Below are 18,397 nucleotides of genomic sequence, written 5' to 3'. Positions count from 1 at the left end.
AGTCAAGGGACAAATAACAATCCAAATAATCTCCCTAGGAGTCTGCTCCAGAGTGGCTTTTTCACCAGCGTTTGCACTTGTGCCTGCCTTGTGCTTGGCAGAACTGGGTTGACACCTGATTTGGGGGAGTGCACTTGCATTTGTGCTGCAGAGAGACAGGAACTTCTTTGTTGTGCTGCAGACAAACAAGCAGCAGAAGGGAAGAACCTCAAGGCAACAAGCCAGCACCACATTTTTGGAGACCAGGGATCTCTACTAAGACTGCCTCCTACATCACAAACACCAGCTAAGTGCAGGCAGAGGACATGGGGAGCCCAAATCACCCCCAGTCACCGTTCAGAGAAACATTCATACATGGTAGTCTGAGCCAGTCTGAGCAGGAAATGATGTTTCATTGTGAAGTTGATAACAAGAGGAAACATGGGGTACAAGGTCCTGGGAGTGGCAGAACCCTGAAGTTTAATTTTTTTTTCCTGTTTTTGATTCTCTCCCCCAACACACGGGTTGTGTGGTTGGTTTAGCTGCCTTCTGAGTGATTGTTCCAATCACCTTCTTGACCATCATGTATTTGGGTGACAGCATTGAGAACCTGCTGGTGGGGACAGACAATGAGATGCGACAGCAGTTCCACTGCGTGAACTGCGCCTTCACCCACCGCATCGCAGAGACGGCTGATGCCAAGAGGAAGATTCAGGCCCAGCTGAGCAAGGTAGCCTGAAGCTCTCCCTTTGGCTGGGACACTGCTCGGGAACCTCTGCTGTGACAGCAAGGGCAGAGAGAGGCTTTTCCCTCAAGAGACACAGCTGATGGATCTGTGCCTCTGTTTGTGGCCGAGCGACAGGAGTCTGAGCCCATGTATCCAACTGGGGGTTTATTGCAGACAGAGGGAAAGGGAAATGATGTGGTCACTTGAGAATCTAGTTTTTAACTGATGCACACGTGTCTCTCTCCTGGCAGACACTGCAGGAAATCTTCCACCTGGAGAGGAGCATCGAAGCCATTCAAAAAGCCATTCGGGACAAAGGGTTTCCCTTGAGAGTGGCTCAGACCCGGCTGGACAAACGCATCCGCAGACCAAAGATGGAGCTGTGCCGGGACCCTGCCCAGCTCCGGTAAGTGCCCAGAGCGCCCAGCAGCAGCCTGTGAGGCAACCCTGAACCTCACACCTGCTGGAAGCCTGACATGGGCATGAGGCTGTGTGAAGCTGTTCAAGGACAGTTTACTCCCAAGTTCACGCCCTCCTTTTCTCCAGCCTCCATGGATTTCCCAGTCACTTTGAGCCTCTCCCAGCCACCCTGCTTTGCTGTGTGTGCTTCCATGGGTGTGGGCAGGACCCCTGCATTGGGAAATCCAGGAGGTTGAACCTGCAAACCCACAAAACCTAAGAGGAACAGGAAAACACAGCTGCTTATCTCCCGTCTCAGTGGCACAAGGTGCTCTGGGAAACATGGCTCAGCACTGCCAGAGTCTTCTAGACAACCCTGCCTCCTCCCTGTTGAGGTTCAGAGGAGCTCTGCCCTTGGCTTTCACGTATCTCAAGGTCCCTTCCAACCCCTATGATTCTATGAAATGGGGGATGGCAGGTGGGGATGCTGTGCCCAAAGGGGCCAGCAGCAGCAGCATGCTAGAAATCCCCCCTCTGAGGGGACTGTTAACAGGGTGTTTTGTTGTTTTCCAGCCTTGTCCACGAGGTCTGTGAACTTGATGAGACAATCCAGAGCCTTCAGCAGCGGCTGAGAGACAGCGAGGACGTGCTGCAAAGGCTGGTTCATAACAAGTCTGTCTTGGAGCACGACCTGGTGGTGAAATCCAACTCCCTCTTCATTGACCAGGAGAAGTGCCTGGCGATGCGCAAGACCTGTCCCAGCACAGTGCGGCTGCTGGGGTATGTTCAGGCTGGGCTCAGCTGCACTCACAGCAACTGAGGTATTCCCAGTTTGGTTCAAATGCCTTCCCAGTTTTCTGAAGTTGGTTTGACAATAAATGATTAGACTTTGTGTGTTACACAGTCTACCAGGAGTATTTGTTTCCCCCTTTATTTTTTCCCTTCCCACTGCTCTTTCCCAGTGTGCCAGAAAGGAGCTGAAAATACCCCAGCAGTGACTAAGAGCAAATGCAGCCACAGGTGTTGATCCCTCCCCTTTCAGGCTGCGATTTCAGGAGAAACATTGTGGTGTCTTTCTCCTTTGGAGTAAGTCTGATGTGGAAAAAGCACCAAGGGAAGTCAAGCTAGTTGTGAGAGTCCTTAGCTGTTGCCATCCCTAACGGATTTGAATGGTGCAGCAGAAGAAACACATACAGTCCCCAGAGGTGTTGCACTGAGTTTTCTTTCTAACTAGAACAATTTGCATTTTCCACTGATTTCAAATTTGACATGTCCTCTAAAGTGTGGTGGTTTGGCCCTGGCTAGAGGCCAAATGCCCACCAAGCTGCTCCCACCCTCCCTCTTTTCAGACCAAAAGGGGAGAAAACACGTATCGGGAGGCCCAGGACTGGAGATCAGGACAGAGGGATCACTCTCCAATGAGTGCAACGGGCAAAACAGACTCAGAATGAAAGAAAGAAAAGGGATTTATTCCTACTACAACTACACACCCAGTGAACCCAAGTCGGGGTCTTAAAGCACTTTCACCCCTCCCCTTCTTAGCAGACTTAGACTTCATCACGATTTTACTCCCTTCTTCCCCCCATCACAGCACAGGGAGGGGCAGGGAATGGGGAATGGGGGTTTGCAGTCCGTTCCTCCCAAGTTGTCTTCCCGCTCAGCTGTGGGGGGCATTCCACACACACACACACACCCCTGCGGCACCGTGGGGTCCCACTCACACAAGAGTCGTATCCACCAACTTCTGCAGTGTGAGTCCTCTGTACCAGGGAGTCGTCTCCTCACCACAGGCCTCTCAGCAGGACTCTCTTCCCCGGGTGCTGGCGGTCGAGCCCAGACTCCCACAGCCTGGTCCGTGGGTCAATCTCTCCACAGGCCGTAGATGTCTCTGCTCCCTGTCCTCATCCATGGGCTGTGAGGGACACGGGCTCCACCAGTGCTCCCAGTGCACATTAGTACAGCTCTGGTGTGCCCCAGTGCTGGCCTATTTCTCCCAGTACAGCTCCCAGTGCAGCACCAGTACAGCTCCGAAGGGCTGAGCACACACCTGTAAAGCTTCCAGTACATCTGCCATGACACACCAAGTGTACACCAGTGCAGCTCCCAGTGACAGACCAGTGCTCCAAGCACTACACCATTACTCCCAGTACAGCTCCCAGTACAACTCCTGGTTCTCCCAGTGCACACCAGTACAGTGCACACACCAGTGCTGCACCAGTGCAGCTCCCAGTGGCATGCCAGTGTTCCAGATGCACAACAGCACAGCTCCCAGTGCTCCCAATACAGCTAGCAGTGCACCTAGTGCCTCCCCAGGGCTCCCAGTACAGCTTTTTTTCACAGCTCCCAGTACAGGGTTTTTTTACCCATTTTAGACCCTTTTTAGACCTTCCCCCCCCCCCCCCCCCCCCCGTTTTAGACCCTTTCCCCCACCCCATGGTCAGGGAGGGAGGGAGCAGCCTTATCTCTTGGTAACGATGCTCTGCACTTGGTTTTCTCCTCTAGCCACTGCCCAAGCAATGGGCCACACCCATCCTGTCTCAGGGCCTTTTGCTTTCGCTTTTCAAGGAACTTTCCAGAAACAGTGGAAAAAAAAACCCCAAAGGAAGAAGGTTCTGCCTGTGAGACAGGACACAGGCAGCAGGCAGGAGCAGGGAGGACAGACCCCAGTGAGGAATACCACCGTAAGCATCCCGGCGCTGAGGCTCAGCAAGGGCATCAGCAGGCAGCTGCTTGGCTCCAGCCTTCTCCACGGTGAGTCTGGCGTGTCGCTCCCTCCATCCCTCACATTGCTCTGCCTGATCCCTAAATCACTGTTTCTGACCCCAAATTCTCCCTAAATTTCTGTGTCTGAGCCCCAAACCTCCCCAAATCCCTGTTTCTGGGCCAAAAAAGGTCCCTGAATTCCCTGGGGGTTTTTGAGCCTCAGAGCCCCGAAGATTGGGTATTCCCGAGCTCAGATCTCCCTGTGTCACTCTTTCTGAACCAAATGCTCCCTAAATTGCTGTTTCTGAGTTCCAAATTTCTTTAAATTGCTATTTCTGATCCAAAAACCTTTCTAAATTCGTCTTTGTAAGACCAGGAGCTCCCTAAAGGTGTGTTTGTGAGCCCCACATTCTCAAAATTTCTGGTTTGAGCACCAAACCCTCCCTGAATCTCTTTGTCAGCCTAAAAGTTCCCTGAATTACTTTTTCTAAAGTTCAAAGCCCGCTACGTGGGTGTCTTTGAGCCCAAAGGTCCCTACATTGCAGATGAGATCTCACTAAACTGTTTTTTCTGTGCCCAAAAGCTCCTTGCAGCATATTTTCTGAGGACAAAATCTCCTTAAATGAGTCTTTCCCAGCCTAAAATCCCCTTACATCAGTGGTTTAGATTGCAAAATCTCTCTAAACAGCTGTTTCTCACTCCAGATCTCCCTCAATTGCTTTTTCTGAGCCCAAAAGTTCTCTAAAAGGGTGTTTTGGAGCTCTGAAGCTGCCTAAAGGAGGTCTTTCTGAGCATTGAATCTCCCTAAATTGCTGTTTAACATCCCTGAAACCCCACAAAACTGGTGGGTTTGAACCCTAAATCCCCCTAAATTTATGTTTCTGAGCCCCAAAGCTCTCAAAAGGGGGTTTTCCGATACTAAAAACCTCCCTGTGTCAGCTTTTGTGAGCACCATATCTTCCTAACTCAGTGTTCCTGAGCCTTCAGCCTCTCTAGCTGGGCAGTTTGGAGTCCCAAAGCTCCCCAAATGTTGTTGGTTTTTTTCCCTCAGTTCCAAAGTTCTCTAAATTGAGACTCCCACCGTCTTTGCCGTCCCACTGGGAATTTTTGGCAATTCAGTAAAAGCCCCACTGTCCCTGCAGGTCCAGAGCACTGTGATGGAGATGTCTGAAGAGAATGTAGGGGAAGAGCCGCATCCCCAACCTGGCTCTACCCAGGATGATGAGTGTAGACCCTGTGTAGGGGATGAAGGTCTCGACAGCCCCGGGATGCATCCACCAGCATCCAAGAGCCAAAAGCCCAGTCCTGAGGGATGCAGAGACATCCCTTCACCCCTGGAGCAGGCGACAGGGGACCGTGCATCTGACTCTGAAGACAATTCCTGGGAGATTCTCCGTAACGAGCCAGGTAGTGCCGGAGTGGGAACAGATCCCATTGGGGTCAGGGCAGGGGAAAAAGGGGTTGAGAGTGAATCCTCATCTAACATCCTACCTGGGACGCTTCATTTTTAGACCCACTGATGGGAGATGAAGAGAGGTGCCATGGGCAGGATCTGACCTGCAGATCCTTTGACGGACGCGAGGTGGGCAGCTGGAATTCCTCAGTAGGTTGAAATCAGGAAGGAGTAAGGTTTTTAGGGTCTGAGCAAGTTGTTGGTCAAATGCCCCCCTGGCTGACTGCTGCCTTGAATTCTGCTCTGGGTCTTGGCAGAATTCATTAACCACAGTGATACTTGTGCAATAGGAAAGGGAAAGCAAAAGCAACTTTAGGGCAAAGTGAAGGAGGAGTAAGAGGAACGTAAACAGAATGATGCTGCAGAAATCACTTGCCACCTCCCCTTGACTCCAGTTTAAAGAAAGCCAAAACCAAAACCACCAGCAAGAAACTAAACCTGAAAACCTCTGGAATTACCCATGTTTTAATTTATTGTGGAGAATGATGTTAGGTTGGGGTCCTCACCTCATTATTCCCCCTCCCAACCTCTTCAGCTTTGTTAAAGTGGTGGGAAATAGAGATGCATGTGCTCTTCAGCAAAACCCAAACCAACCATTCCTGAAGGCTTTAGCTGTTTTATCCTCAAACCAACAACCTGCAAGCTGCTGTGGAAAATAAATTTTCTCCATCCCTGGAGAAGTCAATCAAAGAGCTTGCTTTAAGGCAAAAATAAAAGGGATTATTAGTCCAGGTGTATGGATACAGGAGAGTTTTGGGACCTGATGTGCACTGCTGGGTTGGTGGGACTTTATCTCTGAGGGCTTGGTGTTGCCAAAGAGGTTCCATGCTGGTCAGGTTCTGATCCTCAAGGAGTCATACCCACGGCCTCACTGTGTTCTGAGGTGGCCACAGCCTTCTTACAAAAGTTCTTGTGAGAACCAGGAACTCAACTCTTCTCCTTCTAGTCTCACGTGGTTCCACCACAAGATGAACTCTAGGAGATCCCAGCACGCTGCTGTGCATTGGTGGGGAAGGAGAATTACCAGGATTCCAGCATTCATCCAAGGGGAAAACCCACAGTGCAGGAGCAGGGGTGTCTCAGGAGTCGAGTCCAGCTTTTGAAGCTCATGGCCCAAGCTCTTGGAGGACAGAGGTTGGGTTCTCCATGCCAGTGCAGCGTTTCTAGCCTTGGTTTTGGAGCTCAATGCTCTGCAAGTTGTAGGGGCAGAAGAAGACTCTGCCCAGCCCTGAGTCTCACGGGTCCTTTGAGAAGTTTTGAAATTCTTTTTTTTCCTTCAATCCCACATTTTTCTTTTCTCCAGGGGAAGGTCCCAGGTCTCATGAAGAGAGAAGAGATGATAAATCTGCAGAACCTCAACCACGCAGGTACCATGAGGATGTTTCCTCACTCCCATTGTCTCCTCTGATTCTGAATCAAGTGCTGCTGTGTCAGGAGCGGCCCTGAGTGTGAAGAGCAGGTTGGAAGTTGGGAGACTGGTGACACTGCACCCAAAAGTCTCCTGGACTTCCCCTGGCACTGTGGCTGTGCCAACGGCTGCCACAACCCTGCCGGTGTTGCTGCCCATCCCTGTCAGCAGCAGGAAGGGGCCTGAGCACTGGCAGAGCTTGGGAAGACAATGAAGACCTCACTCCTAGAGTGGGTTGGTGTCCTTCCTCCAAGAAAATAGTTCCCAAGCTGCAAGGAGCCCTCCTTCTCCCCATCACACCCCGGTTTCAACCTTTTCTTGGCTTGCCACTTTCTTTGGAGGCATTAATTGTTACTTTCTCCTTGCTTACAGATGACCAGATCAGAGAAAGCCCAGGACCTTCCAGCAGGTCGGTTGCACGGAGGGATGTCATCACTGACAGGTTTGAGGTGGGAGCTGGAGGACCTGAGGCCCAGCAGCTCCCCAGGGAAAGGGGCTATGATGGGAGGACGTGCAGTTTAGGTTTCCTTAGGTCCTTTCTCTCCTCAAATGCCACTTCCTCTTGGCATAGAGAGACCCCCAAGATGTCTTGCCCCATCCTTCTGCACCCAAGGGAACGTGCTCAGAAGCATATGGGTCTTTCCAAAACACCTCAGAGTAACTGAGGGGTCTTCAACAGGGCAGGAGGTGATGACGCAGGGGACGCACAACCTCTGGGAACATCAGCCATGAGACAGCTGCAGTGGATGTGAGTGGTGGAGCAGGTGAAGGTGGGGGTGGGAGGTGGTGGCAATGGGATGCAGTGGGGACTTACCACCCCTTTTCCAACAGCTGTGATTCCAGCCCATATATGTTTGGAGAACATCGCTCACCGCAGGAGGAGATGATGACTCTGGAGTTTGTTGCTGTGCTGTCAAAACACTATGTCCTGGACAAAGGATCCAAGATCTGTGTTGTCTTCTACAAACAGCGTGGCCGCTGCCAAGAGTTTGCCAACATGGTGAAAAGGTTAAAAACAAAAAAGTGGTTGAATTTACACACTGAGGTGTCTCCACTGCTGTCCTCCTTCAGCAGATCCAGCTCTTGGCTGAAGGGCTTCACCACAGATTCCCAGCAGAGGTTGGAGGATAGCCCCCAAATGGAGAAATCCAGGTGGAGATGCAGCACTTGGTGGTGGTTCCTCCAATCATCTCCATGGAGCTGCCCTTTCAGTTTGGGGCCAGGATCTTTCAGCCTAGTGCAAGGATCTGTGCCAGCCTGGTTGATTTAATTGGTCCCCTGGCTAATGAACCCAAATTTGGATTTCTCCCTGTCACTTGGAAGGCCAGTGTCTCATGGGATGAGCCAAAACTTGACCGTGGGCTTGAGGTTGACCTTGATGGCCAACTCCAAGCCAAGTAACTCTTTCTCTTCCAGAGACAGGATGCTCACAGGCGGTGCCAGGATCCCCCTTTCTCACCTGAAAGAAGGACCCATCTTTTACAAATACGCCTTCGTTAACACCTACAGCGATAACAAAGAGAGAGAGTGTGAATTAGAGGAGATTACTTTAAGAAACTGCCCAGAGACCTGGAAGTCCCAAAATGGTCAATTCTATCGTGTGGTGAAAGTACCCAAAACGGAGATCAAAGTGGGTGGTGAGTACTGTTGTTCACCCCAAAGTCAGGACTGGATGGCCTGTGTTTCACTTTGGTTTATTTCAAGCTCCAGGTTCACCAGCTCCTTGTACAAATAAGCTTTTCTTTAAAATAAATAAATAAATAAATAAATAAATAAATAAATAAATATTCCTTGTAATAAACTTCAGGGGTGGCACCCTAGCCATGGCACTCCAATCCTGGCTGGGAAATGGGTGGCATCTCTTGGGCTGGAGAAATGTTCAGGTGGTTTCATGTTTTCAGGGTTCCTCTGAGCCTGGTGCCTACATTATAGTCCCAAACTCTTCCTTTTTTGCCCAGGAACGTGGACTATTTTTGAAAACATCAAGTGCTCTTTCTCCAGCAGAAGCACCGATAAGTGGAAAAGCACCGATATCTTCTCAAGAGATTCCAGGTGCAAGATCCAGATGGACTACCTGAAGCATGATCTCATTTCTCGTGCCACCCCCTGGAATTCCCTTGAGGAGATAGAGAGGAAACTGGAGAGGTACAAGGAGAGCACCAAAGCCTGTCTTGGGGATGCTGAGAAAAGAGAAAGCTTTGAGCACGCCTGCAAATCAGATGTGGAAAAGGTAAGCATCCACCAAAACCTGTGGGGAGCTGGCAAACCAACGTCCCTCCTTTTGGGGGTGGCTTGGACATCAGAGGGATGAAGCTAAGAGCTCAGGTTGTTCAGCATGTAGGACCTTCCTGGATGGATGTGTGGCACCAGGAATAAATAACTGCTCCCCAGGGAGGTGCCATGCAAGGTGACCCTGAGCAGCAGCATCTGCTACCTCCCATCTTCCTCCCCAGACCAGGCCTGTCCTCGGAGGAAAAGCATCTTGCCCAGTCTGGTGAAATGTCTTCTCCTTATTCTTCTTGTCCAGGTGGAAAAGCATATTGGACTCTTCATAAACGAGGTTGTCAAGTACCTGGAGGACAAGGAACATAAACTTCTCATGCTCCTGTTTGCTTTCCATACCCGGGTTCGCTATGGCATCCCTCTCACCCCAGAGTTCATCACCAAGGCTGAAAAACATCTCCAGACCATCAAGTTCTCTGAAGATACATACAAAAAACTGAGAGGAAAAAGGTAATTTGGATTTTGTGAACCTACTTGTTTTGAGCAACGATGCCATAAGGGGTCCAGGTTTCAACTTAGTTATCCCCATGTGCCAACTCTGGATGCCACGTGCTATCCCAAGGGGTCTCTGAGGGTGCATAAACCTGGGTTGGTGGCTTCCAGCTTCATGGGTCTGTCTTGGGTGCCTTAGGAACTTCAGAGAGCACTAGACCTTTCTGATAGTGGTTGTCCTCTGGAGGTGTCTCAATCTGAGCTCTTTCCAGGCAGCTGTGTGCAAGGGGGGAGGATTCCTCCCTTGTCATGGTTTATCCCTGGCCAACAATTAAGCACCACACAGCTGCTCTCTCCTCCTGTCCTGGGAGGACAAGGGAGAGAATCAGAAAAATGAAAGGGAGAGAACTTGTGGGTTGAGATAAAAACCGTTCAATAGGACACCCAGGAAAGGAAGATAATGCCTCTCAGCCCAAGCAAAGCAAAACAAGGAATTCACCACCTCCTGGCAGCAGGCAGGTGTTCAGCCATCACCCAAAAGCTGATGCTGTGCACATCCCCAGCTGCCACACCAGGTCCCCAGCTGCCCCCAGATGCCACACAGCCCCATAGTCCGTCTCCAGTTATAAACTGGACATGAGGTCATCTGGTGTGGAATATCTCTTTAGCCAGTTCCAATCAGCTGTCCTGGCTGTGTCCCTGCCCACCTTCCTGGGTTCCCCCCACCTTCTCATTATCAGGGTAGTGTGAGAAAATGAAAAGTCCTTGGGGTTTTTGAGGAACTACTAAAGAAATCGGTGTGTTATCAACGTGATTCTCCTCATAAACCCCAACCACAGCACTACTCCAGCTGTAGGAAGAAAAACAAGCTCCATCCTAGATAAAACCAGGATAATGGTTTGTGGGAAAAGATTCTGTCCCACGTTGGCACATGTTTCCCACTGGCATCCCAGAGGATTTTATGGGAAGCATCACTTATTTGGACTTTTTTTTTTCCCTTCCTTAGCAAATACTTTCCAGCTCTGAAGAAAACGTGTCTCAGAACCACTGACAGCACCTTGTGGATCTGGTTGGTGCCTCTGCTCTATGCAATCAAAGAGACAGCAGCAGAGGAGCCCTTTCACCCAGATGAACCTCCTTCACAAGCCTTCAGACAGCTGAGGGGGGATGACGAGAAGCAAAGGTGGGTCTGAAAGGCTGAGGTATGACCAAGATAATGAACGCCCCGCTCTTCACAGCACTTTTCTTTCCTTCTGCTTGGTGGCTTCTCAAAGAGCTTTTTGTTCTCCTTGGCATGCTGTGTCCCCTGCCTTTTGGGGCTGTTGAAGGAGTGTTGGTGGACCTCAAGGGGAGGATGGAGCTGGGTGCAGCGCAGTCTTATCCATACAGCTGGATGTGAGCTGTCCTGAGGAGGAAATGGGTTGAAAGGGACCTTCAAAGACCATCTAGCCCAGTCTCTGCCACACACAGGGACACCTGCCACTAGGTTAGGTTGCCAAAAGCCCTGTCCAACCTGACCTTCAGCACTGCCAGTGATGGGGAAGATGTCTCTGTCCACAGTGGAGATTATTCTTCAAGGTCTCTTGCAAGCCAAATCCAACTGAACCCATTCTGTGGTCTTCCACTAGATCAGGTTCCCCGAAGCCCCGTCCAACCTGACCTTGAATACATCCAACGATGGGGCACCCAGTGTCTTGGGGCAATCCTTTCCAGTGTCTCACCACCTTCATCGTTGAACGTTTCTTCCTTAAGTCGAATCTAAATCCACCCTCTGTAGGTTTAAAGCCATTGTCCCAGCTCAGGTGCAGGATCACAAGATCACAAGATCACAAGGTTGGAAGAGACCTCTGAAGATCATCGAGTCCAACCATTCCCATCCTAAGCTAAACCAGACCCCTAAGTACCTCATCTGCCCTTTATTTGAACACATCCAGGGATGGTGACTCAGCCCCTCCCTGGGCAGCCTGGTCCAGCCCTGACAACTCTTTCAGGAAAACATTTGTTTCTAGTATCCAATCTGCCCCTGCCCTGGCCCAGCTTCATGCCATTTCACCTTGTTCTATCTTCTGTCCCCTGGCTGAAGAGACCATCGCCCACCTCTCCACAACCTCCCTTCAGGTAGTTGTAATTGGTGATAAGCCTCCTCTTCTCCAGGCTCAACACCCCCAGCTCCCTCAGCTGCTCCTCAGAGGATTTGCCCTCCAGCCCCTTCCCCAGCCTGGTTGCCCTTCTCTGGACTCGCTCCAGGACCTCCCTGTCCTTCTGGTGCTGAGGAGCCCAGAACTGGACACAGCACTTGAGGTGCAGCCTCACCAATGCCCAGTCCAGGGGCACAATTCTCTCCCCAGACCTACTGGCCACACTGGTTTTGATACAAGCCAAGATGCCCTTGGCCTTCCTGGCCACCTGGGCACACTGCTGGCTCATACTCAGCCTGCAGCCACCCAACACCCCCAGGTCCTTCTCTTCCTGACAGCTCTCCAGCCAACCTCCCCCCAGCCTGTAGCGCTGCAGGGGGTTGTTCTGTCCCATGTGCAGCACTCTGCACTTGGCCATGTTAAACCTCATCCCGTTGGTCTCAGCCCATGGGTCCAGTCTGTTCAGATCCCTCTGAAGAGCCTCCCTACCCTCAGGCAGATCCACACCTCCTCCCAGCTCAGTGTCATCAGCAAACTCACTGAGGGAGCATCCAATCCCTTCATCCAGGCCATGGATAAAGATTTAGAACAAGACTGGACCCAGGACTGAGCCCTGGGGGATCTCACACTTGGCCTTATTGAAGTCCATGAAGTTGTAACTGGCTCACTCCTCCAGTCTGTCAAAGCCAACCTGAATGACCAGTTTCGTTCTAATGACTCTAAAGTGGGTGAATTTCCAAAAATTCCTGCTTTGTCACGTAGAACCGCTCACCATCAAACCCCAGCTTCTCCATCCAGCTTCCAGCCACCCTGGCTGTAGGTCACCACTGTGTCTGTCAGTCACAGTCCCATCTCAAATGCCATCCACGGACCTTCTGGTCCCCTCAAACCTCTTTGATGTTCTTGCCCTGCTTTTCTAGGAAAGTACTGGAGATGATAGAAAATCACAAGACCTTGATCAGAAGATGCACTCCACTGGCAAAGAAGGTGGTGGAGATGGTGGCTGCGAAACACTTCAACAAGGACCCTTTGCCTGACATTTGGCTTCCACCCCAACTCCTCTTGGACACTTTGCTCGCGCGCATCTTGTGTGCCAGTAAAGGCTCGTCCCCAGTGCCTGTAAGGACAACAGACTGGTTGGAGATCTTTTTTGTTTTGCTCTGGATTGTTTAAATGTGGACCAGAACATGTCCTTGATTCCTACAAAGTTTCTTCAGCAGGTCTGAAGAACTAAATTCTAGGAAATGGGGGTTAGATGAAAGTGAATCCTGGGATCAGGAGGGAAAACCCCTTAATCTTGCTAGAAAATGTCACACTTCAGGGTTTACATATAGAAAGTCCTCAGCTGCAGGAGATGAAACCCTTCCCACATTTGGTCTCAATGTCTTTCTGTCCTTCTTTCAAGGAATACGATTTGGACATGGCTTTGGAAACCATCTCCACCAGGATGGACTCCTGGTTCAAGAACATGTGAGTAAGGGCTTCTTGAGAGGAGAGGTGACGTGAGACAGAGGGAGGGAAGGAGGGAGGGAGTCCTGGATGAGCAGAAAGAGCATGGTTGCTGTGGTTTGCCCATTGTGTTTTTGATGTCTTTAACCTCACCATACCTGGAGATTATTGATATCCAGAAGGGCCCATGTCCTGTGAACCTGCCTGTGTTTCTCAGCTGCAGATGGTTGATGTGGTCAGGTAACAGCTGTGCAACCAGCTGCAAGAGGTCCTTTCCTGTGTCAACAGGTGCCCTTCAGGGTCCTCAGAGGAACCACTGAAACCCACGAATGAGGATGAGGTCTTGCAGTGTCTGAATTTGGTGTACATCTTGCTGAAGCTTTTCTTAGAGGAGCAGAGGAAGTCGGTGTCGCGCAGCTCCATGCTCAGAATGCTGCAGATACTGGAGAAGTTTGCCAGCAAAGCAGGTTGGCTAGAAGCAAACAAGGTGAGATCAAGGTCTGTGCTTCTGACAGAAGCCTCCAAGGAGAGCCCAAAGCTTCTCACTCACTCTCCTCTGATTTCTCAAGGAATTCCAGCAGTTAACTTCAACAGCGAATTTTCAAGAGTTTTCACATTTGACCAAGCTATGGCTTGAGAGACACTTTCACATGGCACCCACGGATCCGGAATCCTTCCTGAAGGACTTTGAGGTGAGTGAGAAGACACAGAGAGCAGTGCAATCCATAACGCTTGGCAGACCTGGATATTCTGCAAGATCAGCTGATGGGTTGGGCTCTTCCTCTGTAGACATGGGAGCAGCTGCTTTCCGTGAAGATCCTCTGCCCTGTGTGGACTGAGATGTGGAAGGACTTTATCCATGACATATTTGAGAGGTGGCTGAAGAAGGTGAGTCATGGAGACCCTTCAGCTGGTGGGGGGTGGGCGGAGTAGGGGTGCTTGCTGCTCGGTTTTGCCTAAGTCACCATTTTGGTGGTGGAACTCAAGCAGGCCAGTAAGGACCCAGAAAGCAGTTTCCTCAAGCATTTCCATGCCATAGGTTAATGAAAAACACCTTCTGGACTTCTACTCGGCTTACCTGCAGATGGAGAAGTCCAACAGTACAAAGTTGGAGAGCTGCTTTACGAATCACATCATCCAGTGGATCAGAGCCCTTGACAAAAGCAAGGTAGGAGAGCTGCCACTCCTCCTTGGGCTGCTGGAGGCCACTTGGCCAACTCTTTTACTGACCTGTGCTGGGTTGAGTGAGTGGAGACAGGCCTTTCTGAAATAGCCAAGAGTCCACAAAGCTCCTAAAGAGGAGAAATTTCTCATCGTTGCAGGAATCCATGCTAAAACCTCTGATATCCGAGTTCCCTAAGACAAAAAACCCATCTGCTGGGAAGGTGCTTTCTGCTCTCGTGGAGAAAATGTGTTCAGAGATGAACAGGCTGGGAAGCGTCAACAGTTTGGATGGGAGCACTGCGCTAGTTCTTGAAAATCTGCTCAACACTCCTGGGCTCTGTGATCTCATTTTTGCTGTCAGTGAGTATCCCCTGTGCAGTTTTCTTGAGAGAGGTTCTTGCTTTTCAACTGAGCGAGACAGGAAGACCAGGTTTTGTTGAAAAAGGGTAAAAAAAAAAAAAAACCCCTAACCTTCCATGCTAGAAAAATGAAGTTTCATTTCAGGAGTGGAGAAACATCTTGATTTCTTTACCTTGTCCTCTCAACTGGAGTGAGGCTGGTTCTTGAGAGGAAGGACGTGATGGAGCCAATGCAAAGTCAAACACTAGAGCAAAAGAGAGGTGGTGGCATTACCCCCATCATCACCATCATGGTGGGTTTCATGGTTGGGCAAAGCCCAGTCTGAGGCCACTGTTGATCTTTCTTTGGCCAGGGGATAGAGGAGAGGACAACTCATGGCTGTTGTTCCCTCCTACAGACTCTGACACTGTCAAAAAGCCTTTGGGCATGTTTTCTCTGTAGCTCCCTTCCTGTAGTAGCTGCTGGGTGCAGTGTGATTGTCCCTTCACCTCCTCTTGTCCAGAACAAAGCCCACACAGCATCTTCTTCGTGCCCCAGTCCCTCTTGGAAGCCCTCCACATCCACTAGATCTTGCTGCCCAACCACTTGTGCATTCTCCTAGGGTGTCCCCAGGATTTGTTTCAGTCAGGGGAAGATACCTCAGTTTCAGAATGGAAATTTTCCCAAGATTCTGGTTTTTGAGCTGGAAAACAGCCACACATCTCTCCTCCACACCAATGGGGTGACAGACTCTTGGCAACTAGAAGTTGCTGTCTCTTCCCAGGGATCTGGCTTCAAAAGAAATGCAGGAGAGAAATTGCTCCCTGTCTTTCACCAAACTTCATTTATTTTACAGAGGAGTTTGAGCACAGGTTTCAGTTTCTGCTCAGCAACAATGGGAAAATCCTCCTTTCCCGGGTGCATAGTCTATCCAGCTCTGTGGGTCATCAACTTCTCTCAGGAGACATTCCCTGCAGTATCCTCTCCAACATCTTAAAGCATCAGGAGGTGTTTAAGGAGCTGTTGTACATCTATGGTAAGTTCAGAGTTTCCAACTTGGGTGCGTTTTCATAGTGAGGTGGCACACAGGAGGTCTGTGTGCTGGAGAAGGGTCAACAATGCAAAGAAAACAATATTATCTACAGTGGGACCTCAAAAAACCAGAAGGACAAATGAAATAGTTGGTCACAAAGGCATTTTAAAGCACTTTGTGAGGCAGAAGAGAGTGAAAAGGCGGGGTGGGGGGTTATGCAGTTAAGGTTTTTGGGTGTTTGTGGTGTTTAGCTCAAGGGCTGTGGTGGTGTAGCTTCCTGGTTACGTGCCTTGCCCTCAGGCCCATCACAAACTCCATCTCTATTGGATTAAAACCCAGAAGAAAGGGGCAAGTTCTGCTCCAAGATTAAACTTTAATCGATATTTTTGGTGCTGCTTTGGAAAGGAGCTTCAGGCCTTCTGCAAAGTGAAACGCTCATCTCTTATTTTGATGGCAGGGGCTTATATTCCCTGCAGGTCTTCTCTTCCCAAGAAGTTCACCTTCATGCCTGGGTCTTTTTTTTTCCTCCCAGATTCCTCTTTCTCTGAGTGCATAACAGAAGTACTGAAGGTCAGGAAGCAGGAGCTGGAGGAATTGCAAGAGCAGAAGAAGCAAAGACGCTCCTTTCTCTGCCTGTGCTGTGCCATACAGGACATCATAGAAGGTACCAGCTGAGTCAAAAGGGTTCCTTTGGTGTTTTTTGAATGGGGGGATGTCTTCTAAAGTATAGTGCCTCACAGTGGGTGGGAGGGAAATGGTCTTCCCCTGGCACCATTGCTCATCTTTGCGGATGGTGAGACACGCGGTGTAAGTTCCTCCTTGTTGTTTCCACCTGTTTTAGTGGATAGAAGTACCATGGAGAAAAGCATGATGGAGAACCAAACCTTGAAGGAGCAGGTGTCGATGAAGAAGTTCTCTATTGATGGCAAGAGTAAGCTGGAACGGCACGTCCTCGACAGCTACAGCAGCATGATGGGAAAACTGCACCTTGTAGAGGAAAGCCAGTGCTTCCGTAGGCTGTGGAAGATGACAGCAAAGCAAGCCAGAACCCTGGCACCTGGAGATCATGTTTTCTCTGTAGAGGATGTTCAAGAAAAAATCTACAAGCCAGCCATTGCTGACTTTCAGAAAACCCACCAGTCCCTCAAAGACTTCTCCATCACGCTCGGGGCCGTGCAGAGCCACTTTGAGAAGCTGCTGGGACAGAAGGATCAGCTCCTGAAGGAGTTGAAAATCATGGAGGACAGTGAAAGGCCAGGGGATGGAAAAGCTCACTGGATCGCTGGTGCAGTGGAGAGGATTGAAAACTACCTGACCCTCTCAGAAGTGGTGGAGGCTGCCAAGATGATCGAGACCCTGAGGCAGATGCTTCAGCTGAAGGGCGATTTCCAGATCCTCAGCAGCCTGACAAAATATGTATGTAGAAGATGTGTGGGCATCTGTGTCAGTTGCTCTTGGGAAAATCCACATAGACAGGTCCACGTGGTAGCTTGGCATTAAATCCTATCAGGTGTGATTCCTTCCTTTTCAGTTAAACTGGTGTAATAGGCTGAAGGAATTACTGCCAGGAGTTACTCTCCTTGTTTACCATGGAGGCCCCTGAGTTCAAGAGCAGACTTGGGTTTGAGATCAAAGTCTCATTCAGGGAAGAGGAGGTAGAACTGAACTTCTTTCCTTCTCATCCCAATAGACCCATATTTGGGTTTTGTTCTGGCTTTGGATTCAGCATGGATTCACCAAGGGGAAATCATGCTCGACCAATCTCACAGCCTTCTACGATCTCATGACAGGCTGGGTGGATGGAGGGAGAGCAGTGGATGTCATCTACCTTGACTTCAGCAGGGCCTTTGATCCTGTCTCCCATAACATCCTGATAGCAAAGCTGAGAGAGCAGGGGATAGATGAGTGGACAGTGAGGTGGGATGAGAATTGGCTGTGGAACTGAGCCCAGAGGGTGGTGATCAGTGGAGCAGAGTCTGGCTGGAGACCTGTGACCAGCGGTGTTCCCCAGGGCTCAGTGTTGGGTCCAGTCCTGTTTAATATCTTCATTGACGACCTTGATGAGGGAACAGCATCCACCCTCAGCAAGTACCTGATGGTACAAAGCTGGGAGGAGTGGCTGACACGCAGGACACTGCGCTGCCATCCAGAGAGACCTGGACAGGCTGGAGAGCTGGACAGGGAGAGACCAGATGGGGTTCAAGCAAAGCAAGTGGAGAGTCTGGCCCCTGGGAAGGAAGAACTGTTTGTATCAGTACAGGCTGGGGGATGACCTGCTGGAGAAGAGCTCAGTGGAGAAGGACCTGTGGGTCCTGGTTGATGACAGGTTGGCCATGAGCCAGCAGTGTGCCCTGGGGGCTGAGAGAGCCAATGGGATCCTGGGGTGCATCAGGAGGAGTGTGGCCAGCAGGTCACAGGAGGTGATCCTCCCCCTCTGCTCTGCCCTGCTCAGGCCCCACCTGGAGTGTTGTGTCCAGTTTTGGGCTCCCCAGGACAAAAACGCCAGGGATCTCCTGGAGAGAGTCCAGAGGAGGTTACAAAGATGATGAAGGGCCTGGAGCATCTCCTCTGTGAGGAAAGGCTGAGTGAGCTGGGGCTGTTCAGCCTGGAGAAGAGAAGACTAAGGGGGGAATCTAATTAATGTTTATCAATATCTGAAGTATGGGATGCAGGGGGAATCAGCCAGCCCCTTTTCAGTATCTGTGGGGACAGGACAAGGGGCAATGGCTGCAAGTTGGAGCACAGGGAGTTCCCCCCCAATGTGGGGAAGAACTTTTCCCCAGTGAGGGTGAGGGAGCCCTGGGACAGGCTGCCCAGGGGGTGTGGAGTCTCCTTCTCTGGAGAGATTCCAGCCCCATCTGGACGCCGCCCTGTGCAATATGAGCTGGGG

The 18,397-nt window shown here is 50.4% G+C and overlaps 2 protein-coding genes across 2 annotated transcripts in view; both read left to right on the top strand.

The window, feature by feature from the left end:
* Positions 1 to 562: 562 nt before the first annotated feature.
* Positions 563 to 2,556, top strand: LOC311200934 (tektin-3-like; the record flags this gene model as incomplete). Its single annotated transcript, XM_084275237.1, has 4 exons — positions 563 to 709; positions 958 to 1,112; positions 1,679 to 1,871; positions 2,455 to 2,556. The coding sequence occupies 4 exons, from the start codon at positions 563 to 565 to the stop codon at positions 2,554 to 2,556; spliced, it is 597 nt and encodes a 198-aa protein (XP_084131363.1).
* Positions 2,557 to 7,552: 4,996 nt separating this feature from the next.
* Positions 7,553 to 18,397, top strand: part of LOC311200933 (E3 ubiquitin-protein ligase rnf213-alpha-like) — a gene marked incomplete at its 5' end in the record, with an annotated part of 45,017 nt that continues 34,172 nt past the window's right edge. The window contains 13 exons of the mRNA XM_084275236.1: positions 7,553 to 7,677; positions 8,086 to 8,306; positions 8,628 to 8,899; positions 9,197 to 9,402; positions 12,443 to 12,641; positions 12,928 to 12,992; positions 13,260 to 13,458; positions 13,541 to 13,663; positions 13,761 to 13,859; positions 14,011 to 14,139; positions 14,294 to 14,495; positions 16,040 to 16,171; positions 16,349 to 16,923. Of these exons, the coding sequence (XP_084131362.1) occupies positions 7,553 to 7,677; positions 8,086 to 8,306; positions 8,628 to 8,899; positions 9,197 to 9,402; positions 12,443 to 12,641; positions 12,928 to 12,992; positions 13,260 to 13,458; positions 13,541 to 13,663; positions 13,761 to 13,859; positions 14,011 to 14,139; positions 14,294 to 14,495; positions 16,040 to 16,171; positions 16,349 to 16,923 (2,547 nt within the window). The remainder of the gene's footprint in view (positions 7,678 to 8,085; positions 8,307 to 8,627; positions 8,900 to 9,196; positions 9,403 to 12,442; positions 12,642 to 12,927; positions 12,993 to 13,259; positions 13,459 to 13,540; positions 13,664 to 13,760; positions 13,860 to 14,010; positions 14,140 to 14,293; positions 14,496 to 16,039; positions 16,172 to 16,348; positions 16,924 to 18,397) is intronic.

This window comes from Gallinula chloropus, assembly GCF_964237585.1.
Source record: "Gallinula chloropus genome assembly, chromosome: 25".
Lineage (NCBI taxonomy): Eukaryota > Metazoa > Chordata > Aves > Gruiformes > Rallidae > Gallinula > Gallinula chloropus.
This window is presented reverse-complemented; position numbering and strand designations above follow the sequence as displayed.